We start from the raw sequence: 27,591 nt of genomic DNA on the forward strand, positions 1-27,591 counted from the left end.
TGAGCAGATAAAGTGGGATACACTTAAACTTAAAGCACCAAAGCTTGGTCTAAGTATTCAGTTAACAATCAACCCACACAGACTTCTACAGCTTTGCCTGATTTATTCACCTCTCTAAGGACTGGTGGGAAATCACTGGAGCAGTTGTTAGTTATTGCATCTCCAGGGCCAGAAACAAGTCAGAAAAGCAGGCAACCTATGATTCATCATGGGTTAATTAAAAGTGACTGGATCCATACTACACCCGAACTCAGCTCACTGCAAAACAATCCAACAAGGAGGAGCTGCCATAGCAAGCGTATACAGGCATGTGGCATTTTTGGTATGACCAAACTTGCATACTGTACAACTTGCGTGTTGGTCTTAGCAGGCAGTTCTTAAGTCCTCAGGCTACAGATACATATTAAAAACATTGTACACTACTGAGCAGTTAGCAAATCCAGACAGTACAAACAAGGCGGCTAAGAAGGGGTCTTATTTCTGTCTTCAGTCACTTAGCAGAAGGCTAAAGAGAAGACAGAGCCGGGCTGTATTCAGAGGTTCACAAGGGAAAGACGAGACACAGGAACCTTCATGGAGATACAAGAAAAAAAAATCCACCATGAAGGTGGTCAGGTGTGGGAAGAGGCTGCCCAAAGAGGCTGTGAAATCTCCTTTCCCAGAGATTCAAACCTTGACTGGACTTGGACCTGAACTACCTGCTCTAGTTGGTCCTGCTCGCAGTGGGAGGTGGGACTCCACAAGCTTCAGAGGTCCTTTCCAGACTAAGTTAGTTAATGATTCTGCTAAAGGGGAGGGACAGTGAAAAAGGGAGGGATAGTGAAAGCACAACACACAAGCAGAGTGGCTGAGCCAATGGTTGCCAAATGATTTGTTTGTTCCATTTTTAAATTACAAAATAATAAAATCCACAAATAAATGTACAAGTATATACTTTTCTGGACTGCTTCTAAATTAAGACAAACTGGGTCTTTTTTTCTCCTGTTAATTGTTACAAATTCTAGTCTCTGATTGTTTTTTATCATTGCCTTCTTTTTGTTTCTGATCATTCTTGGTTCCTCCCATTAATTCATATTCTTTGGAGAGCTCTCTTATTTCCATGTGCTTTTGTACCATTCATGACATTTTCCTGCTGACTAGTTTAACAATGATTTACAAGATTTAATTAATTGAGGCCCTAATACAATTCTCTATCAGCATCTCTGCTATGGATTAGTATCTTAGACTGCACTTCACTACTGCTTGAAGCTAATGTAAGCATGGCCTCTTTGGTTTAGTCCTTTCTGTGTCATGACGGCTCCCTGTACCATCTGAGGATATGAAGAGCTGGACTAGAGAACTGAGTTGGCTGAAAACTAATGCAAGAAAAAAAAAAAAAGATGCTAGCCACATCTGTCCCCTGAACTAGCCCACCATGAAACAACATGGTGTTTAGAGCTGGAAGAAGGTTGTGGGTTTGGCTGAACCATTCTGCTTGGCAGTGGTCCACACTTCCATCAATTCAAAGGGATCGCACATCCAAAGCCATAGCAGATGTTTATCAGAGTCCTAAGAAGAAAACTTTCAAAGGCAGAGATGGCAAGCAAGAGATTATGAAGAGATTACTGGCATCCCACAATAATCTTCGGTTTTCCCTACTATTTCCAACTATGGCAACCTTTTTGGCAAGGAAGTTCTCTGTGCTGCTTCCTCACAGCTGCTTCTTGGGTTTACCACAGAAGTGGTCATCTAAGCCTAGACTAACACAGGGCCTTATATGCCAGTCTCCTATTTCTTTCTATTCTGTTAATAAAATAATCTTGTAGGTAAGCAGCACCAGGCTTTGGAGCAAGTTAATACACCAAGCCACTTAAATCTTTTAGAAGCTTCCACTTTTGTAGTAATTTCTTAATTCTGTCCCCAGATGTATGCCACCACAATAAACAACTTCTCTTCAGAGCTACTGGGACAATGGGGAACAAATAATGGACAACATGCTGGAAGAGAAAACAAGAGAACAGATATTATTTTAGATGATATACTGGAATGGAAAATACATTTGTGTTCTTTGAGATCCTGTCAGCTCTCTCTTGACTATTTTTTCACCCTCTCTTCCTATCTTCTTTATGCTTTAACCAAGAAATATGTTAAAATATTCCTCAGAGGCAGCTGCATGATGAATTTTACTCAATTCCTTCAGTTGGAAAGACTCAATACTTTGAGGATTCTTCAGTTTTATTCTTTAATAAAAACAGACAATTATATTTCTAAATAAAATCAACTAATAAACTGTTCATCAGTATTGCCATTTTTATTATTATTTGGCAATGGAAAAGGGTAGGTTTTTTAAGAGTTTGCATAAAGGGGTTCTGTAAAGATGAAATAACTTAATTGCATTTCCTTAAGGAGATAAAGACACAAAGAAAGTATCTGTAGTCTTTTCACAGCAAACCTATAACAACTTTCAGTCCTTTTAAGTGTCTTGGTGAAAAAGGACCACGGTTTATTAATTTAGTTCCACAATCTTTCATTGTTAATATGCAATGGTTTTACTGCGAAGAAAAACTAAATTAAATGGAATAACGGAACAGACGGGTGATTTTACATGTCATGTTTGCTGCAATAGCCAATCATGCAAGATAAGCCAGGAAAAAAAAAAAAAATCATCTTATCCTTATTTTCCCTGTGATTAAAACAGGTCCTTACAATTAAATTAATAGGAAAATAAAGATAAATTTTAACATAACAATGTAAGAGATGAATGTTTAACCTTGCTTGATAGCAAAAACAACACCACTCAATTCCGTAAGCACATATAATAAATATCAAATCAATTAATTTGTTACCCCCACTTTTCAAAGAGAATGTTTTCACTCCAACCTGTCTAATCTTCCTTATGTTTAGTACTGTGATTTTGGAGCTTTTATTTCATACGTAATACAGAAAACTATGTTTTCATCTAACAAATCATGAAAAATAATGCAAATACTTAAAACTGTTACAGTGTGCATCTTGTTCCTGCAACATTCAGAAATGACAGAGTAATTATGCTTCTGCCAAAGTTGGTTCCTTTAGCTTGATTCAGAGTTTGTGTTTGGTTTTATCTAAAGTAACATTTATTTTTCCTTACAGATAAAGTCCACAGTCAGAACAGGAATAAACAGTTTGCAAATGAGCTTAAGCAGATAAAGCAGTAATGCCAAAGGACAGTAGCATACGACATTAGGATCCCAGAGAACATACCTACCCAACATTACTGTTAATACATTTAGAAGATAGATTTTAACCACGCAGTCTTTTGGGATATCAAAATAACAGCAAAATCAGACAGAAATCTTAACTGAACAAACTGAAACAAACTGAAGTACATGTCTTGAAAAGCTCTCATAGATTACTTTCATATTCTAGAGGGAAGAGTCATGCTGTAAGTGCTGAAATGATAAATCATTAAAACAATATAGCAATGACATGCAATTTTAGAGGAAGTATTATTCATGTGTTTACCACTGTGTATGTAAGCCAATGTTTAGGTACAACAGGTCTTCCAGATCTGTTGTGGTTTAGAACAACTAAAACACGCACATGCAGATACCCAAGACTTGCTACCAACTGAAGCCCCTCAAGTTGTCTGTGTTACAAAGCAGCAGAATTATCTCTTTCTCCGCCTCTCCTCACCCCAAGTTAAAGAGAGTTTCATCACTGAATCAAACAGAAATATGCTGCCTGCTCTTAAATGACATAAACCTAAGTAGCCAGGATGGCTTGTCTCTCTTGACCATTCTTTTACAGAGACCTCTGACTGCACTTTTTCATTTCATTACACTGCTTTTCATCCTAGGGGGAGCAGAACTGGCTTAAGTAAAGGAATTTTGTGCTCTTCACCTCAAGCATCATTGGTCCAAGTGCATCCTTGTCGATGACACTCTGACCCGTAGATGATACATCTGCTTTCTGCACTTCATCTTCATTAGCTGCTGCTGCTTTTTCTGCAATAAGGAAAACTACGTGTTAAATGACAGAACAGTGCTCTCGAAGTGATACAGTAAGAGCCCACAGAGTATTGAGACTAGCTATGAAACAGTTACAGTGCAACAGTTCTGAAAATGAGATTAAAGAGTCTCCCATAATGATTCAACAGAAGCATAACTACTGTATTTGCTTCTCAGTTTTGAAGTTTTATGACACAAATGAAATAATTTCTGCTGTTTCTCTGCTAGACATTTTACTAAACTACAAAATGTAACACTGGACAAAGACAAGGGCTCCTTATGACGGTGCAATGAGCAAAAGCCAGGATCAAGGTGTATTAAAAGACTGATCTGCACAACGACTCACAGCTGCACAACTTTTCCACGATCGCTATATTTAGAAGGAAAAACGTAAGTCTGCAATCTACTGTTTCAGTACTGAGAAACAGCAGTCTCATTTCTGTTCCCATGCCTCCACCCATATATTTACTAGCACATAATTTTCATACTGCCTTATTTACCAATATGGTATTAAAACTACATACAATTTCAAGTGATGTATTTGAAAATTACAGGCAAGAAAATAATGCTTTAAGGTTTCTGGACCATAATGCCACATATTACTAGATGTTATATACAGTATCACAGATCATATCCAACTCCAAACATAAGGGATATTCACACATACTGGAACTTTCAAATCAAGAGGGTTTTTATTCCCTATCAAGTAGTGGACTGCATTAATTTTTCTATTCCAAGAATTATATTGGTGCTTAAGGGAGAAGTAATAAAAGTAATAAAAACACTATACGAAATACATATTCCACATTGTAAGTTAATGAGACAAGTAATTTTTTGTTGCTAGTTCTATTCTCAAAACATTCTTTTATTATTTTTCAAGCAATTATGTAGAAGGTAGGGCTATACTGCAATCTAGAATGTTAAAAATAATTAAATATTTTTATTTTTAATATTATGCAATAGGTTATTTTAATAAACATGAAAGCACACTGAAATTATGATAACAAACATTTATGCCTTCTACAACAATAAACCAGAAGATGATTCATTGCAGGAATTACTGAAAGTACCATGTGCGGATGGAGCAAAGGGTCTTTGGAAAATCACCCTTAGTGAAAATTAAAGCATCAGTCATACAAATTGAAATGTATCCAAATGTACAGTATTTTCCACTATCTGTAGATCTGCAATACTGCAGCGAAAGTTCCTCTGAACTCTTTCCTTGGCAGAGGTTATAAGGTCAGTGTGAATATACGCTGCTTAAACATACAGTAAAGGAACTGCTTCTGAGAACCCCTGGGTGCTCTCCTATCAGCAATCACCTGCTGGCAATAAGGCTTTGGTCACTCAGGCTGTCTCATCCTAGATTTCTATGGTTTCTTGCTTTCATGAAAAAACAGTCACAAAAATCTTAGCTGTCTTCTCAGGGTATGTTCATACACAATATAACACCATTGTGAATAATGATGAAACAAAATTATTCTTAAAATGGACTTTTTCAACTAATGGAATAATTTTAAATCACTTTGATTAGCATAATCTGATAGAAATAAATACACTAGAAAAAACCATTGACCACTTAAACTCACCAGGACACAAAATTAGTATTTCTGGTTTGGACTGAGGAGTGCAGTGGGATTTTATTTTTTTTTCTTTTCTTTCTTCTTCTTTTGGTAAAAAGCAAAGATTAGGTGTAATGGAAAAAAATTGAACAGTCCTTCCCATACTACAATACAGCAGAGTTGGCACCATATGATGATACAATACTGAAAATATTTTCTAAAAATTGCAAAAGAATTCTAAAAGATTCTAAAAATAGGGTTGAGCTTTTAATAAAGTGGTGATGATATTCGTTTCCCATCTGTTCCTGGTAGCATAAAGTGATCCCTGGTTTCACACTGCAAAGTATTATAATGGATACAGATACCAGCTTCCTGCTTTCATCCCCTCACTCCTTCAACCACTAATACTATCTTGAGTATTGGAGAACATGGGATTATTCTCTATGTGCTAGAAATGGAGGGGCTACAGATATGGTCCAGCAATGATGTGCAAGCACATTCTTTACACGGTGTTTCCTCATTTCACCTATTTACAAAGACTACTTGTACTGATTATATTTCACATAATACAAAACATTTGCTGAAGTTCACTCTTACAACCACGGAGTTCATACAAACCACCAATAACATATCTATAAAAATAACTGTTCTCCTTTATGCGCAGAGGTGAGGTTTCATACAAAGAAAAAGGAGAAAGTTTTTAATTACTATAATTTAATTATTATAACTATATAAACACAGAAGCTGCAATACCAGGAGGGACCAAGGACCTCTCAAGCCTCACATCCAGTCCCTGACAGTGGCTGCTTTCCTCTGGTTCCCCGTTTCTCCATTTCAACCTTTTGACCCCTGACCGCTTCCATTCCATCATCAGCTGTCCCTCACAACCATTCAACCTCTCCATTTTCTTTTCCCTTAGACACCCTTTTCCACAGAGGGCGCAACACCTTTGTGGGATCAATATACACCATGCTTGCTCAAGGGAAAAGTGTAATGAATGGAGAAAATATGAAAATGCTATTTAGACACAAATGTTACCTACCTGCCTCTCCCAGTGATGGTGACACCATACACTACACTACTCATGATGTTTGGTTAGGCATTCTGAAAAACTTTATAAATCACAACTGCTCCAAAATCATAGACATCATAATTGGATCTGTAACTTGATTGTGTAAGAATTTAAGTGGCCAGAGAGCTTAGAAAAGGCTACACATTCAGGCCACATATCCCTATATATTTATTTAAGTGGCATTGTATAGGAAACCATGGCCTCAGACAGCCTCTGAGTAGGACCAGCAGTAAGTTATGTCGATGTTACAAACTACAGCTACAGAGAATGTTCAACTATGCATTAAATTATCCATTTTTGTGACTGAACTACAAAGCCCCTCGTGAAGACTGTATCAGCACATACAGGAAAAGTAAGTGCAAACCCTGTCAGCAGTGTCAACCTGACAGTCAGGCATGGTGAATGTCTTGAAATGTGAATCTTTTGTTCAGTGATACAACACACGGGGCTAACTGAGAACAAAAATTTGTTGCAGGAAGGTTGGAAAAAAACCAACTGATACACAAATTCCTAGTGCCAACAACACTCATGCATTTATCACGGGTCAGTATTTTTTGTTTTTCTTAGCAGTTACACCTTCTGGCGTTAAGTAGTGGAACCAAAATATGAAGTTTACTGTTCCTTTTTTTACTTCTATCTTTTATAGATTCACTGGGGGCCCTACAAATAAATCAAAAAGCACAGAGAGTTTATTATTTCTACATTAGATTAATGATTTTTGAATGTTAGGGGTTAGGAAAATAGCTGCAGAGGCCCAACCTTGCAGAGCCTCTCAGAAGCCTTTTTTCCAGCCCCACGGGAATTGCTGGTATTACCCTGTGACTAACCACAGCCACTAGATTTTTTCCACTGCGGCCACTAACATGGAGAGTGGGAGCTGGTTCCCTGATCTCGCACCTTCCAGTGATGCTGCCTCCTAGAACAGTGATGCCCCTGTTCAAATCTAAAATACCAGGAAAGTGTTACCAGGCATCTGATGGGCACAGCGGTTAAAGCAGAGCGGAGGTTTAGTATGGAAAGAGAAATACAGCCTTGTGCCGTTGGAGGAAGTGAGCGGGGTAGAAAGGGACTTCCCATGGCTTCACCTCCACACAGGGAATTCTCCACTAGAAAGGGAACGCTAAATTAGAAACTGGTCCCATCCTTATGAATATGGCTACCAGGGATCAAGCATATTTTATCTAAATTACAGCAGAATAAACTTCATGCACATGAAATAATTATTAGCTTCGCTCAATTAAGAGTTTAGCCTAGAGAGAGAAAAAAATTTAAATAAAATAGAAGTACTCCTGAGAGAGATACTACAAAGAATATATACATTCAATCATGTAGCATTTTAGTGATGTGTGTAATTTAAACAGTGGGTATGTTTACAATTGTATAAGCAGTAATACACTAAAATACATATTAGTATTTTCAATTGGGCATCTTACTAGTGATCATAAACTGTATTTACTTTTCTATGTTAATATACAGAAGAAAGAAGAGGAAAAAAAGCCCTCACAAATACTTTCTGACAAATTTATCAGTGGGAAAGCCTCAAGCTTTATTTGAAACTCATTTCAGATTCTGAAAGCAAACCTTTGTGAAATCACATTAGTTTAACAGAAATTTGTAAGTCTGAGTAAAAGAAGCCAAAAGCAATAGTTTGAAGTCTCCTGCTACATTTTAACTTAGTAAGCCTTCCTGGTTTTCCATCTTCCCAACTCCAGCTATGTCAGTTCTCTCTGGATTTCTGACAGCAGACTCAGAAGTGCTACTGACAGGCATCACCTTCTCTTGGTTGTGTTTCAAACCCTCCCTTCCTACAGGTGGGCAGGCAAGGACCAGCTGAACCACCCGAAAAGCTCACTTTGTATTCAAGCTCTACTCCAACTTCCTTAATGAAACCAGCTACAGAAATATTTCCCCCTTTCAAAGTAAAGTAAAACCATAGCCTCTGTAGGGACTGCAAAAAGATGAAGCATAATCTGAAAGCAAAAATTTGCATCAACACACATTTAGTTTATTTTTCATAGCAGAAACACTTAAGGTTCTTCTTAGAACAAGAGGAGAAAAAAAGAGATGCTGGTGAAACCCTGGACAGGGCAGCACCCATGCTCTACAAACTGCTGAGGAAAGACGTCAAGAAAAAAAGCAGTGTAACAGGCAGAATCCAATTGATTATCCAATCCTGTTTAAAACAGGACTTCTCAGGTGCCCCATATAATTCCTGTTCTTCATAATTTTCTGAAATTGCTATTGTCAAACCCTTCTCAAATCATATACCCTCATTTATATAGTAATAGGTTAAAAATATAAGCAAATAGATTTATTATAAAGGATACTAGAAGGCTTAACTCTGCAATTAGAAAAAACACATGAATCAAGAAAGATCCTTATAACAACAGCAACATCACTTGAAAGTGATTGTAAATGCTATATAATGTTTAAACATGCAATTAAATGTTACACTGCAACTGTCTTGAAAACAACTTATCTTCTCGATTTCGTATGCATTAGCCAACTACTTGTGTCTTGCCTCATTCATATTTGTGAGTAAGTTTACCCTGTGTGGTCCTTTTGATCTCTCCTGAATAGCCGTGCAAAAATAAAATCCAAACAAACAATCTAGGAAACAGCGAAAGTATGTAACTGGCCAAAGATAAAGGTAGGTACAATATTAAAAACTAATGTTAACATATAATAGAAAGTATACTTAGCAAGCTGCTAAATTTTAGTTGACATTACAGTTTTAAGTATTAGATTTAATAACATTTGAAATATTAGATTTAATAACATCTGTATATGGCTTGCTAAGTAATGATGTTGGCTGTGGTAACAGACAGGAGCTTTTTAACATGAATAAGGCTATACAAAAGGTACCTTCAAATGGATCGACTTGAATAAAAAACCAGAAAAACAACAAGAAAGAAAGCTTGTATTTGGTAACGTGAGTAGTTTTGGATCACTACACATGATGAAGCAAAGCAGTGAAGAACGTGTAAGTTATTTTGATGCTTGGTTAACCACAGGGAAAGCAGCTCTGCCTTGTAGCTGCGTAATTCAAAGCACTATGATCCATAGCTCGCATGGAACTTGATATCCACATGCACGTTTCTTACTCAGCTCCCATTGCCTCGACACAAGTTGTTTTTTCTCCGTGAAAGCAAGTAATTTTTCAAAAGACCAGTGCCCAAGAAACAGCAACTATTTCATCAATCAATTTTAAGACCAGCTTATCCTATCCCTGTGAATAAAGTTAGCTACTATTTTAGGGAAGTGATTATGTAGTGAGGTTGCTCTTTCATCATACAGCATACATCTGTCCAGAGCAAAGAAGCTATTAGTCTCGAATACATCTTTTTCCCCAGAAACTATAGATCAAATCTTACAGGAAAAACTATGCCACATCTCAGGAAGGTTTTAGGAGGTAAAACAAGGGAGAATTATGCATCTGCACCAAACTAAAATTAGAAAAGCTGCCATATGGCTCTGTGAAGCCAGCAGCACGTTCTTATTCATTAGGAAGCATTCTGCTAACATAAAAACACAAGGCCTTCCTGTGCTCTCCAAATGTGTTTATCTTTTCAACATTAATGCACGATATATCATCAGGCTGCTGAAATCTCCTGCAGTGCATATTAAAAAAGCACAGCTGCACTTTTTCTCAGCACGTTTATTCACTATGAGCAATCTAAGAGCACAGTTTTGCCCACCTCCCTAACACACGTCTCTCTTGTTAGCACAGCTTGGATCCCCTTTGGTTGGAAAGGGCTGCGCGCCCACCTGCCTGCTTGCCTGCCCAGCCCAGCTCAGGCCAGCCCAGTAGCGCCCTGCACCCCCCCATGCCCCAGCTCCACTCATCACATGGTTTCGCTTCATATTTACTACTGCTGGTGGAAGCACACTTAAACGGTAAATGACCCCAGGGCTTAAGCTAAAAGCCCTTGGAAAGCTGTAAGCTCAATTACTCGCTCAGGAGTAATAGCACTTACAACACCACAATTTCTTCTTCACAGTATTTTCAACTTTTAATTGGCACAGCTGCTCTCCCGTCCCACACATACCTGCCCCACCTTCCATCTGCAAAGAAGCATCAGTAAGACAAAAAGCTTTGCATTCTCACAAAAACATCAAATACAGGTAAACTTTCATGGAGCTTTTCAAGCTTTGAGCGATGCCTGCTCTTAGAAAATTCAGTAACAGTAGCCAGTGTATAAAATTTTCATGGACACTGAAAGTAAAACAAGCACTGAAAACCCATGATGGATGGATGTATAGCAACAAATGGAAGTAATAATACATAAAATTAATACTAGTTTCATTTATCTTAATAATTTTGACATTTCTCCATCATTCTTTTTTTTTGTACAAGTCAGCACTTTTGTCACCCAATACAACTTCTGTAAGAAGTACTGCCTGAGAAATAATTGCCCCCAGCTCAGTTAAACTGGAACAAGGACAAAAATAATGAAATTCAACTCACCAAGAATAATATTTAAATGCTGGACAGAAAGGAGCCTGGTACGTCTGTATGTATTTTTTGCTAAATAATTTAATACGCATTTTACTACCTTTTCCTTGGTTTCTTCTCTTCCCCATTCTCGTTTTGCCTGTCTTTTCTGTCATCACATCTACAATCCCTTTTTTCTCTCATTATTACAAAACTCGATGGTATACTTCTTGGAAGTGAGGAAGAGGACAGGCGGCAGCCCCTTCCTTCCTCCCGTTGCCCCAGGAGCCAGTTGGCTCCAAGCCCCATGAGCTGGGGTATCACAGTGGCCGTGCTCCTGGCACACAGCCCCATTCAGAGCACCAAGGCTGTGTCTCAGCCTCTATAAATATACTTAAATAGCTTCTCTGAAGATTCCTAACTCTTGGATTTAACAGCGGCAACTAAAAATGACAATGTTATTTACAGAAATAGAATTATTTGCAGAAATATGTACCTACTATTCCCAGATTTATCTGCTTAATGCAGTGGCAGAGATTATTCACACCTGAAATTATCTCAGAAGGTCACTAGTTTCTGGTAAATTAAGGACTGGGGACTGAAGTAAAACCCAGAATTACAACCCATTTGCTGCTGCTTAACTGAAGAATAAAGTGTCCTATCCGAGACTCCAAATCCTCAATGGCTTGATGCATCCCCAGCATGCAATAAAAATATAAAACAACACATCAAGTAAAATAATTTCCCTGCTGAGATTATTTTTAGTATTTTTATTTATCAGTAAAGACACAGAACAACTGTCATCCTATCATTTAAGTGCAATCTAAACTAAGACTAAAAGCAACGCTGGATCCAGAAACTTTCTCACCTCATGCCTCAGTTTAAACATCAAACCACCACATTGTGAGTAGAAAGTTGTTTTTCATCTCTTGAATGTGGAATTAAGCTTCCATCATGACCATCACCTACTGAACCCCTGGACATGCTGCAACATTGACCTTTTCCACTAAGTGGAAAGCAATATAACTGGCTGTAGTTTTATTCCTGCAGAATTTTAAGACAGGTCTTAGCTTATCAAAATATTTGAGTACATTCAACATACGCTTTTATATAAAATGAAAGGGTGTGCTTAACTTGCAAACTGACAAATTGAAAGTGTGTGTACATATTCCTGTGTTTTTAAGCTATAGTCTTTCCCTCTTCTCCAAAAAGACCACTAACACTTATCTTTCCAGTGTATACTGACTGACTAGAGAGAGAGCATAAATAAATTAAACATCGAAGGTGGTGCCTGCCCAGGAGACCTCCTTATCAAAAGGCCAAAATCCAGGATGGTGCTGAGAATTTATAATTTTCAGTGGTTTAAAATGCTTTTTTAAATGCTGGGGGTTTGGGGATTTTTTTGCATTTACACTTCCTACACTTCTGACTGGTTGTGGTGTAATTTAGAATAAGTGCCTAAAATACAGTACTTAGACAACACAGGAGTACACATAGTAGATCAAGTACATTGGCTATCCATGCCTTACCCAAAAATACCCTCAATTTAATCAGTCATTTGTTATTCTACTCTGGAATCAGATAAGCAGATTCAAATATATGTATCTGTAGCTGTATACACAAACACTTACATATCCGTGAAACAGTTTTGCCTCCATTGGTATTTAGATGACTTCAAAGGACTCACGTAAACTACTCAACTGTACATGATAACAAACGCCATGCACCCATCAGCATTGACCTAAAAACTGTTACATTAATATGGCTGAATTTCAAAAGAAAGAGCCAAGCTAACTGACCTCTGCACTGAAATATTAGATATAAATATTTGGCATCACTCAGTTTAACAAAGTAATTATTTTCTTTGGTATGTACTGAATTAGGACAGAAAATTTTACTGTATTTTTTGGCATTTACAATTTTATAAGTGTCAGATATTTACTTAATGAGTAACCTCATCTTGTTTTGATAATTCATCTCTAATAACAGTATTAATATGAATGTCTAAATGGTGGGAGCCTAATGTTCTTTAACATTTTGGCTGAGCTGATGTTTTCAAAGACAAGAAATATGGCAGGATCAGTTAATTTTGTTCAAAACAGGGCTCCATCACTGTCTCAGAAATAATATATTGCTTTCACAAAAGTTAACAGCTCTGCAGTTTGTTCTTTGATGCATAAAAACACAGGCAAGATTTTGAAAACAAAGATACAAGGGTTAACGCTCTTTAGACTAAAATCTGCAGATGCAATTGCCAAGCTAATTAAACTTAAAGGTTTCCAAAACTTAGGCCAAAATAACATACTGGAAAGGAATAGTAATCTAACCAGACACCATTTCTTGAAGCCTTACTCTTACGTACTCAACCAACTGTTAAAAGGAAACAGATGACTCCTGTTCTTCGAATGCCACATCGCCATGATTACAAAATATCTTCCTTATTTTAGGATGCTGATGATAAATCTTTGTGACACACCAGATCATTCACAACAACAGGCAAAGATCTTTTTGCTTTTATAAATTGCCATCAACAACTGCAAAAGTTTTCAAGAGACCTAATATGGCACACCAAAAAGAAATATGATGTATCATGGGCTCCCTATGAGCCCATGAAAGAAAAAAGTTTCCATAATAAAGCATAGGCCAAAATGGAGCACAGATAATTGAAGACAGCTAAGGAAGAACAGAAACAAGTTTAATTTAATGTGTCCATGCTAACATGGATATCAGGGCTCCTACTGTTTCTAATAGTTCTGATTAGAGTAGATAAATCTTTTACGAAAAAGCTCTAAATCATTACGGACAAGTAAAGTTTTCTTCCTATAATAGCCCAGTGTTCAGAAATAGAAGCTGGGGCCCCTGTTCTTGCTTGTCTAACCCACCATCACAGGCCTCAGCCAAACATTTAAGTCAATTTAGAAACAGAAATGTTCCTATTACTGCAAGGAAAGCAGAAGGAAAAACAAAAGCTTCCTAAAAGAACCTGTTTACTTCTGCATGTTAGTTACTTAAAGGAATTTTTAAAATCCAAATCCTTTATGAAACTGTGTTTAAGATTAATTTCATATATTTCAGTAGTGGCTATCTTACTTCAGGTACAATACAGCATGACTGTTGGAAGGATGGTAATGACTATTAACACATATTGTTTAAGATGTTCTCTAAAATTAAAGAAAAGTTCGGCTTATCTTGTTGCTAAGATTTACATCCAGACGAAGTCACTTTTAATCTCAATTAAATGAATTTGTTCTGTCACATTTTAAAATGTCTGCTAACAGAACTCGTAGGTACAAATGGGGTCCCTTCAATAGACTGAACCATACTTACAACTTAATTAATTAGGCATTATAGAATCATAGAATGGTTTGGGTTGGAAGGGATCTTAAAGATCATCTAGTGTCACCCCCCCACCATAGGCAGGGACACCTTCCACTAGACCAGGTTGCTCAAAGCCCCATCCAACCCAGCCTTGAACACTGCCAGGGAGGGGGCAGCCACAGCTTCTCTGGGCAACCTGTTCCAGTGTCTCACCACATTCACAGTAAAGAATTTCTTCCTTACACCTAATCTAAATCTACCCTCTCTCAGTTTAAAACCTTTATAACCATCCTATCACTACACTCCCTGATAAAAGAGTTCCTCCCCATTCTTCGTGTAATGCAGTACACACAAGTACTGGAAGGCTGCTATAATGTCTCCCTGGAGCCTTTTCTTTTCCAGGCTGAAAAACCCCAACTCTCTCAGCCTGTCGTCATAAGGAAGGTGCTCCAGCCCCCTGATCATCTTTATGGCCTCCTCTGCACCTGCTCAAGCAGGTCCATCTCCTTCTTATGTCAGGGGCCCCAGAGATGAACACAGTACTCCAGGTGGGGTCTCACGAGAGCAGACAGGGACAATCACCTCCCTCGACCTGCTGGCCATGCTTCTCTTGATGCAGCCCAGGATATGGCTGGCTTTCTGGGCTGCATGTGCACATTGCTGGCTCGTAATCAGTTTTCCATCCACTACTGCTCCCAAGTCCTTCTCCTCAGGGCTGCTCTCAATCCACTCATTGCTCAGCCTGTATTTGTGCATGGGGTTGCCATCCATGTGCAGGACCTTGCACTTGGCCTTGCTGAACTTCATGAGGTTTGCACAGGCCCACTGTCAAGGTCCCTCTGGATGGCACCCCTTCCCTCCAGTGTGTTGACCACATCACACAGCTTGGTGTTGTTGGCAAACTTGCTGAAGGTACACTCAATCCCGCTGTCCATGTCGCTGACAAAGATGTTAAACAACACCAGTCCCAGCACCAACCCCTGAGGAACGCCCCTCGTCACCAGTCTCCATTTGAACATCAAGCCATTGATCACAACACTTTGAGTGTGACCATCCAGCCAATTCCTTATCCACTGAGTGGTCCATCCATCAAATCCATGTGTCTCCAATATAGACAAAAGGATGTCATATAGGACAGTGTCAAAAGCTTTGCACAAGCCCGGGTAGACGACGTCAGTTGCTCTTCCCTTATCCACCAGTGCTGTAAACCTGTCATAGAAGGCCGCCAAATTTGTCAGGCATGATTTGCCCTTAATGAAGCCATGTTGGCTGTCACCAATCACCTCCTTTTCCATATGACCTAGCATAGTTTCCAGGAGGATCCACTCCATGATCTTGCTGGGCACAGAGGCGAGACTGACTGGCCTGTAGTTCCTCACGTCCTCTTCATTTCCCTTTTTTAAAATGGGGGTTATATTACTCCTTTTCCAATCAGTGGGAACTTCACCGGACTGCCACCGGTTCTCAGATATGATGGACAGTGGCTGAGCCACTTCATCCGTCACTTCCCTCAGGCCCTGTGGATGCATCTCGTCAGGTCCCTTGGACTTGTGCACCTTCAGGTTCCTTAGATGGTCTCAAACCTGAACTTCTCCTACAGTGGGTGGTTCTTCATTCTTCCAGTCCCTGCCTTTGCATTCTGAATCTTGGGTGGTGTGGCTGGAGCACTTGCCAGTGAAGACTGAGGCAAAGGTGCTGAGTACCTCAGCCCTCTCCATGTCCCAGGTAACCAGGTCTCCTGTATCCTTCCAGAGAGGGCCCACATTTTCCCTAATCTTCCTTTTATCACCACTGTACCTATAGAAGCTTTTCTTGTTGCCCTTCATGTCCCTGGCCAGATTTAATTCTATCAGGGCTTTTGCCTTCTTTAGCGTGATCCGTGGCTGCTCAGACAGTTTCTCTGTATTCCCCTCAGGTCATCTGTCCTTGCTTCCACCCTCTGTAGGCTTCCTTTTTGTGTTTGTTACTGTTTCTTGTTCTCTATTTCAGAGCCATGAAGTAGGGATCAGCATCTACTCTTAAATAAGTCAGTATAATCCATAAACAGAAAAATAATTAAACACAAACAGTATCACTGTCTGTATTTTCTCATTGAGCTTTATCAGTTCTCCTCTGAGAAGAAACTTCATCCTGCCTTAAAACAGCTCCCTTAACCACAGGTGGCTAGCAGCTCACTGGAAAGGATGCTCCATGTCACAGCAGTGGGCGCTGCCATAGCTGGCTCTGTAGCTTTGCTGCTCTTCCCCAGCCCCAAGCTCCTGATGCAGCGCAGGCTGGGAGTGAGGTGCCCCCGCTTGCCAATTGTCGCATGGAGTATGCTGAATAAATGTGGCTTTAACCTGGAAATGTTGAAGATTAAGGTCTCACTCCACTCATGTCTCTCCTTGGCACAAAGGCTGGTGATGCAGGTCTGCAGCCAAGCCCATGCATCAGATCAGAATCAGGTCATCAGATCATAATCCAGAACCTTCTCCTCCAGTCTGCAATTTATTTATTTGCTTGCAAAAAGGAACATGGGTGCCTGCTCCTCACTTCACCTATTAAAGCACCAACAGGTGAGACCATTTAAATACTAGTTGTTATTCCCACTGGATTATGGGTTTGCCTCAGCCTAAACATTTAAGGATACTGGGTTTTGAGCTAAGTATCTAAATTCTAAGGCATCTGTAGATCTGGGCCAAAGTCCTTATTTAAAAAAAAAAAAAAAAAAAAAAGAAAGAAAAAAACAACAAACACAAAAACCCCCAACAAAAGAAACCAAACCCCCACCTTTGGAAAGGGTTTAAGATGTTGAGATAAAGGACATATATCCCTTGTCTGAGCTTCAAAGAACGAATGAATGACAACACCCATGACCATGGCAGAGCTTGTGGAAAGGAAGGGTATTCTTGCACCATAACTCACATTGACCCTGAGAAAGCTAATATCCTCCTTCAGTTATATTTAATAAAGGTTTTATAGACTGGCTTCTCTGCCAGTATCACTGATACAAAGAAGCAAGGAAAAAAAAGCTTACTGGGCATCTTTACATTTTATATTGCCAACTGCAAACACATAATTATATTTTGAACATTAAGTACAATGGCCTGACAAGCTGTATTACAATGTCCAGTTAAAATCAGCATCTCTAGCAGCTAGACAGATGGTAACTCAACTTTCAAGCTTAATAGTAAACACAATAATACTTGATATCGATCGGTGTAACACTCAACAATTCATTAGTAAGTTCTGTCACATTCCCTAAAACTATTCCATGATTTCTTACTGCAGCACTACGAGAAAAAACAGTATCAGAGAAACAACAGTGAAATGGAATAAAACTGCCACAGGTATGGTGATGCTGGTCCCAAAAATATGGTTAAAGCCACACTGAAGGCAAGAGAGCATCATGGGGAAGAAGTGAAACACAAAACACAAGACAATTATTAAAAAGGAGAGAAAAGTAAACAGCAAAGGCTGAAAATAAAGACCTTCAAGAGAAAAGGAAGAAATTGGGAAATACAAAGAAAATCCATTCTACATAAAATACGCTTTTGACAGCTAGCGACAGGGAGCATTGCGTTCAGAAGAGTCAAGAGGGATACCAAGAAATAACTAAAGACAGAAAAATAAATTCAAACATTCAAATACTTCCTCCAGGTTAAGGACGTGAAAGGTTTTGTACTAAAGAAGGAAGACAGGAAGAATTTTATGTTATTGGCACAAAATACCTCAATATTTTTCCACCAAACACCAAAACAAAAAAAACAAAAAAAAACTAAATGAGGGTCCCTCTGAGTTTTCCAATCTATACTTAGAATTTAGAACCTTGATATCTATTCCTTTTTTTTTTTTTTTTTTTTTTTTTTTCATTTCCAAGTGAATCAATTGTTATATTTAAGCAGACTTCCTCTTCAATGTTGAACACAGGCCCGGACCTAATTTGACATAGAATAACCTGTCTCTGGAAGGCATCTCCTTCTGAAGGCTCATGGGAACTGCAGGTTGTTCCAAGTCTTTCTAGGCAATTGTGCCTCAGAAGAAAAAGTACCAGTAAAAGGCTAATGCTCTTCATGCTTACACATCTTAAGATGATGAGGGACCACTCTAACTGTCTAGCCAGATGTCTGTAATGCATCCCAAAATGTTTCACCAAGTGACTCCTGCATCATGCCAAGAACCTCCACTGAATTACAACATATATTTTGAAGGACATTCAAATCTGATCAGGAGGGCTGACAGAACCTACGAATTTCTTCATTAAATTGCTTCAAATTTCAATTAGCTTTCCACTAAGAATCTGCACCTTATGTATGAGTCAGCTTTGGCCACCTATTCCAGCTGTTAGGCTGTATCCTGCCTTTGTGTGTTAAAGAGTCCTCTGTGGCAGGCATATTGCGTAGTTCCATTTCACTTTGTGTCAGTAAGCAAAGCAAGGTTTGCAGGGACATGCCTTTTGGCTTCAAGATGAATAGAGGTACCACACTGCTACTTCTTCCAAAGGGGCACGTGGATACTATTTTCAGATAACATGGCAATATCTGGAGCATCTCCAGTTAGTATCTACTTTGAAAGTTTTCTACTTTAGCAGAACTTAAATTTATATACTTTTCTGTCCCCATCTTCTGACATTTGCTCTGATCTTGTGCGAGTTAAAGAAGAGTGGTTTGCTTTCAGAGGGAAGAGGGAAAGTATGCGTGTGTTTGTGTGTGTTAAGCATGTAGTACACTCTGGACTACCCATTGTCTTGTAAAATACATACAGATGCCAACACACTTTAACAATGAAAGGAAACACAAGGCATATATATCTTGGCTCTCTAACCATTTGTCTGAAGATATTCACGGGGAGCTCAACAGTGTACATGACAGAGCAAGTAACTGATCATTTGCCACGTCATCCTTCAAACTTCAGTCTGTTTTTTTCCCCAGTTGCATAATGTGGGTTTTCATAAAAGAAACTGAAAGCTGATGTAGTAATTGTTTTTCATACTCTCAGTCATTTCACATTCAAGGACCACTATTTCTAACTGCATATGCAGAATCTTTTACAGAAATAACAAATGCATGACTTAGAACAGATGCAATTATCTTGGTTCTAGTTTGAACACAGAGGAGCCTTTGATCGATACCTCTTTAATGTGCTGCGAAGCCACAGGTTTTCAGGATTCAAACATGGTATGAAAGGCATTGCACCCTATTGTGAGTAAATATTATATTATCACTTTTCAGGCTGCAGTCTTTAAAAAGAAAAGATAAAAGAAGCTAGGTTCCTTATAATAGATGATCTTATTTTGACTGAAGTATCATCACTACTCTCAGTAAATTCATTTGCTATTCCATAAATTAAGCTCCACAGAGACAGTCAAGGTAACATGAAGTCTCCTTCTTCATTTACTTGCTTTACGTGCTGCTGAGATTAGTACGTTGCATTCACTGATCTAAAGCACACAGCAAGCCCTAGTGTTCTACAGTCAGCACCTTTTACACTGCATACCTTTCAGCAATAAGAGACTACAAACACAAACATTAAGACTCAAATCAGCAGTCCCTGGTTATTATTTAGCACCTAAACTCAGTACTTCTTCTTTAGCACCTAAACTCCATATTTTTTATTGATCACAGAATCATCAAGGTTGGAAAAGACCTTGAAGATCATCTAGTCCAGCCACTAACCTAACACTGACAGTTCCCAACTACACCATATCCCTAAGCGCTATGTCAACCCGACTCTTAAACACCTCCAGGGATGGGGACTCCACCACCTCCCTGGGCAGCCCATTCCAACACCTAAGATACCTCTAAAGACAGAGCAGCTGGTGAGAAACACTGGACTCAAGAGCTTAGTTCATACTGTGGAGGACTGGATATCAGACTATATTTCTGGGGTTTTTTTCCTCCCAAATTTAAAATGCTAAATGCATTTATGATGTTTACAGTTCATAAGAGAATACATGATAAACTGCAAAAGAAAAACTGTAAAGTTTTGAAGTTTAAAGTGCTCAGTAGCAGTTTAAATGTAGCCTGAGAACAATACACTGTCTGCAAGGAGGTAGACTCCAAAATCCTAAATTTCAGGAAGAGATGTCTCCATCTTTCTTCTACAAGACATTTTTTACTACACTCCCAGAAGCACATAGACCACTCTACGATCATTAAATATTAAAGTAAGAAAACCAAAACTTTAATGAAAATATTCCTGCAATGAACAGAGGGAATACTTGAGACATATCCCCAAAGCATGTTATATATATGAGAAGCAGCTCAATCCTTTATAGCATTCCCCACCATTGATATTATAGACCTCTTAGATCTCAACCGTCTTCACAGCTACAGAACATAAAATAAGCAACCATGGTCCACTACTTTGAATGATTTTCTCTCTTAGTCATTTAGAAGGTATGAAAGAAAACAAGATAAAGATCAAAGAAAAGCAAAATACCACTAGGATGCAAACAAACAAGCAAATTTTCATGTAACACCTGCCAATAATTACTATTTCTACCTGAAAAAGACCACTATCTTAACATTTAGGAGCAAACATTTAGTTTCTCTTCAACTTTGAGCCACAACTTGGGAACCAAAACTTAGACTTCTGGACTAAAACTCCAAGCAAATTATCTCTAGAACTTAAATCATCCATCACTGACAAAATTGAAGCCCACGGACAAGAGACATGTCTTGTTAAGTGACAGTCATTGCCTGACACCCTGCAATACCCAGCCAAGACGGTGGTGGGCATTAGCCCATGGCTCAGTCATTGCTGGCATGCTTGGACCTGTGTTGGAGGAAGCCCCACCAAAGACCTGTAGCGAGATAGATGCTCTCCTCCCGGTCAAATCAAAAATCCTGCTCAGGCTTACCAACCAACCACACAAATGCTACTGTCAGGGTAAGGGAAGGAATGGAAACTCAAGTCCAGAAAGAGGGCAGGGATGGTAGAATCAGGGCTTTCAACAGCTGCCTCATTCCCACAGGTTAGCCTGCTGCCTGCACATCAACATCTTTAGGACCACTCTATTATTGCTCTTGTCAAAATAAAGAATAACAAAATTGACCTAGATCTCCTAATCAGATGATGAGTAAACAGTCTCATTAACTTTGAGGAACAAGGCTATATTTATTCTAAAACAGCAGATAGGACTTCAACCATGATTAGGAACAAAAAATGACAACAATCCACTAAATCTCATTAAGTGCATAGATTTTACACTGGTTTTACCATTTTTATTACCAGTTTGATGATTATTTTTGTCTGTTTTCTTGAAGGAAGAGAATCACAGAATCACAGACTGGTTTGGGTTGGAAGGGAGCTTTAAATATCATTTAGTCCATCACCTTTGCCATGGGCAGGGACACCTTCCACTAGATCAGGTTGCTTAAAGCCCTGTCCCACCCGGCCTTGAACACTTCCAATGCTGGGGCATCCACAGCTCCTCTGGGCAACTTGCTTCAGTGTCCCACCACCCTCACAGTAAAAAATTTCTTCCTTATGTTCAATCTAAATCTACTCTCTTTCAGCTTAAAACCATTGCTCTTTGTCCTGTCACTAGAGGCCTCAGTCTCTCTCTCTCTCATAAGCCCCCTTTATATATCTCTTCTCCAGGCTGAACAATCCCAACTTTCTCAATAGTTTGAGCCTAGTGTGGACACAGCTATATGTCATAAAGGCATATTCAGCTACTCCTCTCATAAATCATATTAATTAAATTATAACACTGCTTCCACAGAAAATTATTAGTATAGCTAAAATGCCATAACTTCTGTGTAGATAAGGCCTAAGCTAACTATTGTGCATGATACACAAGTCCAGTAAAATAAGCAAATCCCAGGAAATTTTCCACTTGATGGGTCTGCTGGCTAATGACTACTTTTCATCGGAGCCAGAAAAGAGAAAAGAAACTGATGGTCTGCATTACCTAAAACCAGTTTAAATTCTTCAGTGAATCAGTAGTTCTCTGAGGGCATGCTAGTAGTAAACTGGCAACGTAACTGGATATTTAGCCAAAAAGCTTTACAAAGTACAGAGGAAGATCAAAGCCATTTTCAGTGCACCACTCTCAGCTGTAGGTAGAAGAGACAGCAAAGCAAATTCAGTAATAGATTTTTTTTGTAAATGTTCTGCATAAATTGCTTCACTTCACAGCACAAATTCCTCTAACACTTAATTCAGTCTTAAAATCCCATCAGGCTGAAAGTACAGCACATATAAATAATAATAGCCATGCAGAACTCCTTCAAAAAAAGATTCAAAAATTGGCATAAATTTTAAATCTCCTGCCATCTCAAATATGATTAACATAAAAAAATAGAATTACAGTAAAATTGACCAACTAAAATATTTGCAAAACAAAAAACAACAAACAAAAAACAAGTCTGCATATGCTCTCTTGTCTTAATATCCTGATTTGGTAAGATATTTATGCACATAACTTTAAACCTTTAAGTAGTTCCACTGACTTAACAGGGATTACTCATCTGCTTAAAGTTAGGCAGTTGCTTAAATACATTGTGAAATATGAATCTAAATTCAGATCTGATAAATTCAAAGTAGCAGCAGCCAAAGTAACACCTCATTACAGCTTTAAGACCATGCTGTTTTCCTTTAGCGAGCAAATTTACTTGCATACTGGCCTGGAGGCAACAATCTACTATCTGCTGGAGTGACCCTGTGATTACAAAGTAGTACTGCTACAGGGAAGCAAAAACTGGTTTTGCTATCAAATGTGAAACCAGAAAAAGAAGATATATATGATTAACAACAAGCCTCCCTTTTAAATTCACACCGGTTCCATAGCTCTTGCATGTCTCTCTTCACCAAGTACTTCTTCACCCAACATTGTTTAGCTTTCACATGGTGATTCATTCCATCCAAGGTCTGCCTTGCAAGGCTATTCTGAAAACAAGATCTGACAACTCAAAAGTGTACATTAATAGCTAGACTGATAATCACCACCCTGATATCCCTTCCCTGTACTACTGAAAAGCTGATCTACAGAACACAAAACCTCTTCAGAAACTGGTGACACATGAAAGCTGAACTCTGCAGGAAAATGGAACTGAGACATAAAAATCACATTTGGAGATACTTTGGCACAGTAGGTTGTATCCCACTGTATGTGAATCTAAATAAGACAGGTGGATGCCATTCTAAAAAAAAAGGCCGCAGAAAATAGAAAGGCATGGAGAGTAGAAGGAGAAAAATAAGAGATGCAGACGTGGAGTTTAATAAAAGGTACTCGGGGGACTTGAAAAAACACATCTTGTACTTAATATCAGGACACATTCTTCAGCACTCCTACTGAAGGGGTCAGAGGAGACTGCTTAGCTAGAGAAACTGCTGAAGAAGCTTAAGGTGATCTTCAGTATCCTCTGTACCTACTGCATTGCTGATATCCAGAGAAGAGGGCAAACGCACAACTAGATAATGAAGAAAGGGAGGTTTCAAAGCCTGAACCAGGAGATGTTCAAGCAGTGAAATGTAACAAATAGTCTCTGCTTTAAAATGTGAGCTATTTACCTGCTGAGACTGAGGTTAGCACGATGGATAAAAAGAGCTTTAAACTAAGGGTAAAGGTTTAATTTTTATATTCTGCTTAATACCAAAAAAAAAAAAAAAAAAAAAATCAGCTAAAGGGGGACAGAGCAACTAAAAAACAGTAATGAGAAAGAAAAATGCTAACATAATGAGAGGAGTCAGGCAGATGGCAAGATTCAAGGAAAAGGACTATTGTAGGTATGAAATGAGACTGATGTGAAACAGTTCAACTAATTGTAAACTAAGGAAGAGAATCCAGACTCCTTTATTTGCTGTCAGAATTGTTGTCTTCAGATATGAGAAAACATTTTCAGCAGTACTTATACAACTGAAATGAATCTGTCTTACGTGCTGAAATTGTTTCTTAAAAAGAAGGTGGGATCCTAAAATCAACCAGACGCTATTGTACTAAATATATTTCTTAAGTACAATCAAATGGCTTTATAGCTTCTTGGCTTTCTGGCATATAAAGGAACATTTATCCCCAGTGGTCTTTACACTTGCCTAAAACAAGCTTTTTTAATTAAGCATGTGCAAATTGGAACTTGCTGTGCTTGTACGCATCTGTGTACATTATGAACATCTCTGTAACATATATGACTATTACTCCTTCCAAGTAACTTAAGACAGACTGCAAATAACAGGAGAACTTACACTTTCATAACCATGTAATACAACCATAAAATCACCATTTCATATTACTTTTATCCTATAAGTAAAAAACTGAATTAATTTTTTCCCAAGTGCTTGAAACTCAAGTCTCAAATACCCAGTAAAAATATTCACTTAAGATTTACATGAATACAACTTCTGTTTCATCTTCATGCTAAAATCACAATTTTTCATCTGCTCTGGACATCCACAAATCTCTATTACTGTAAGGTAATATGGTAAAAGTCCTCAGTAGAAAATTAAGCTTTTGTAAAGAAACTTGTCTTAATTTTCCCCAAGTACTAAAACCATTTCAAAACCCAGATTAAAACTACATGCAATGGCTACATCTTCCAAATATCTTTAATTCTTCTAATGAATTCAGTTGCATGCATATATTTATAACTTGCTTTCAAATTTTAATAAACTGAATCTCTAACATACCACAACTAAAGAATCTTTAAAGTATATACTGTGAGAAACGATGTAAAGATAACAGATATAGTATTGCAAATATATATTTGCATATAAAATAGATCAGGATAACATTATACTAAATTATATAGTATTACTACAGAAAAAATCTATTAGTTTTTTTAGCTACCAGCCCAGCAAGCTTGACATGGGAAATGAATATCAGTCTGTATTTCTTCCTTCCTTGTTTTCATTCCTAGAACCTAGAATAAAGTCTCCTTGTCAAATTTCCGTAGCAGCTATAAAACCTGTTGCTTTCAGTGGCTTAACAAGGTATTTATAACAGACTGTGCTTTTGTAAGTAGATTTTAATGTGCAATTTTATTTAGAGATGAAGAAGAAAATTTGTGAAGAATTCTTAGTATTCGTTTCAAAAATCCAACATCTTTACTTTAAAACTTCTAAATAATAAAACTGTAAAATAAGTTTTCACTAATGTAATTTATTCTGTCTTCGAGGAAATGCAGAGAAGACCCACTGCACAAAAACTGAGCCATCTTAATTTGTCCGTGTTATTGTAGAATCAGTCAGGAATTTCAGCACATTCATTTAGTTTTGTCCTACAGGTATTCAGTGTAACACTGAAAATGAACAAAACATCTTAACTGTAAGAAAACATGATTTTTAACCTGAGCCTCATAGCACTTTATACAAGTACAGTATTATTTTAATGACTTTGTTTTAGAACTAGATATTGTTAAGATAATGCAAGTGTTTCACCACTGTAAAGGTCTTCTAACACAACTTGGCAGTGGAAAAGCAATCAGAAAGATTTGGAACAACCTAAAAGTTAATGTATTTAAATGATGAATATATACAAGCGCAGGATTCCCAATGTGATGTGATAAACTACCTAAAAAACATGAGACAGCAATAGTAATAGCCTCATTAGGTCTTCAATCTGTTTGCCTTGCTTAGGTCAGGTTTTTTGTGGCGCTTAACAGAAGTATAGGTGTGCCAAACTGTTTGTGCAGTTTGAATGTTAACTATATGTGACACCTATTTGTTAATGAAATGGCCGTTCCAAAACAATGTTGCATTTCAGACTGTGCTGTCATTTCAAATTTTTCTTAAAAGGAAAAGCCTTTCAAATTTGCGATTACAACAAACAGATGTAGCTTCCATGTAGAAATCTGTATCAAACTTCTAATTAGTTTAAAGGAATAATATCAGGTATTCTAATCTTTGCTTCTGGATTCCGAGATGCTATTAATGTCCACCTTGAAGGTCTCAGTGGTTTGCAATACCCTTTAGAGAGGCTTAAAGTCTAGCCTGTACCAGCTACGAGTTTTATACAAAGACCCAAACAGTTATCAGACAATCTAATTGTTCTCAGCAGAAGAACCCTGTGCAACAAATCAACATCATAAAGAGTAATTTAGTATCTTTATTGCTCAAGGGTTGCAAAGTACTTCTAGCTGTTGAAATAAACAGTATGCATAGCATTTTAGCTTGTCTTTAGAATTGCATTTCCAGTTGTTTTTGCAATAAACATTTACGAGCTTAGAAAATTAAGTTCACATTCAGCTTTGGTACAATTCTGGCCCAGGACGACTTAAATAATTTACATGTAACCTGGTCTGATGAGCTTGAACATTTTATAACAATATGAAAACTGTTTTTATAATACTGGTCCCAAACAGCAAAACCCTGGATTTGCCAAAGTTGCCATTAGTTAGAGCCAGATTTTCAGACTAGACTTTCTAGAGCTGCTGAGAGAATTACAAGTGGACTAACAGATTTTTCTTTGTAGACCCACTTTCCAGAAAAACACAGATTTTTGTCCTTATCCCTTCTCAGGTAAGGATAAGAAGAATGTGTCTCTTGGTGACAGTGAAACAAAAATCCAAAACTGAAACTGAGAAAAGGAAGAAGAAAAGAAAATAAGGAAAAAACAGTAATCTCGAAAGCCAGCAAGGTACAAAATGATGATGGGCACTGTGCCAGGTTAAGAGGTATACTTCTAATATGGGGCACTGCAGCTTCACTAGAACATCCATTTTAAAAATTATGGCAACCTAACAGCAATAAGAAGAGAACAAGATGAGAAATAGGAACATTCCTGAAGATTAATCAATTAGAGCCACATTGCAGGCAGTTCACACAATTTGACACTTCCCACTTTCCATTTAGCTTTGCACAGGCTGATGTCTGAAACTGCAGACCTACTTATCTACTTGCTTTAGAAGTAAATCTATACCTAAATTATGCAACACGCAATCTCCACTTTTTTAACTTCACACATACAGTATGGAAAAGGAAGCATTATTTTCCCACAGAAATCACAGAATACTAAAAAAGTAAAAGATGTTAATTACAGTGTTTGAAAACCAAAGGAACTGCTCTAAACACAGTTTATAAAGAGATTGCAATCTTCTACAGTAAAAGAAAAATGATACACACCTACTTTAAGAATATGAATCTGCCCCAAACACCTGCAGTGCTATTCCCGCCTGACCTGTGCCACAAAAGCCACTTCCAAAAATTTAAAGTTTCTAAAAGATTTGATGTTTTTCTTTAAATACAAATATACCAGAAGAAAAGAAATACAAAACTAATCTTCTAGACAAAGAACAGGAAGAAAACTGTCACGTT

General features: G+C 38.0%; 1 protein-coding gene across 9 annotated transcripts in view; it reads right to left on the minus strand.

Annotated features, from left to right (window-relative positions):
- Window positions 1-27,591, minus strand: part of NCOA2 (nuclear receptor coactivator 2) — a 198,013-nt gene that overhangs the window by 51,454 nt on the left and 118,968 nt on the right. For all 9 annotated transcript variants that reach the window (XR_012630727.1, XM_074882685.1, XM_074882714.1 and 6 more), the window contains one exon: window positions 3,862-3,965. Coding sequence is in view for 8 of the 9 variants with exons in the window: in XM_074882685.1 (XP_074738786.1) it covers window positions 3,862-3,965 (104 nt within the window). In the remaining variant the exon portion in view is untranslated. The remainder of the gene's footprint in view (window positions 1-3,861; window positions 3,966-27,591) is intronic.

Source organism: Strix uralensis, chromosome 1 (assembly GCF_047716275.1).
Source record: "Strix uralensis isolate ZFMK-TIS-50842 chromosome 1, bStrUra1, whole genome shotgun sequence".
In the NCBI taxonomy this organism is placed as follows: domain Eukaryota; kingdom Metazoa; phylum Chordata; class Aves; order Strigiformes; family Strigidae; genus Strix; species Strix uralensis.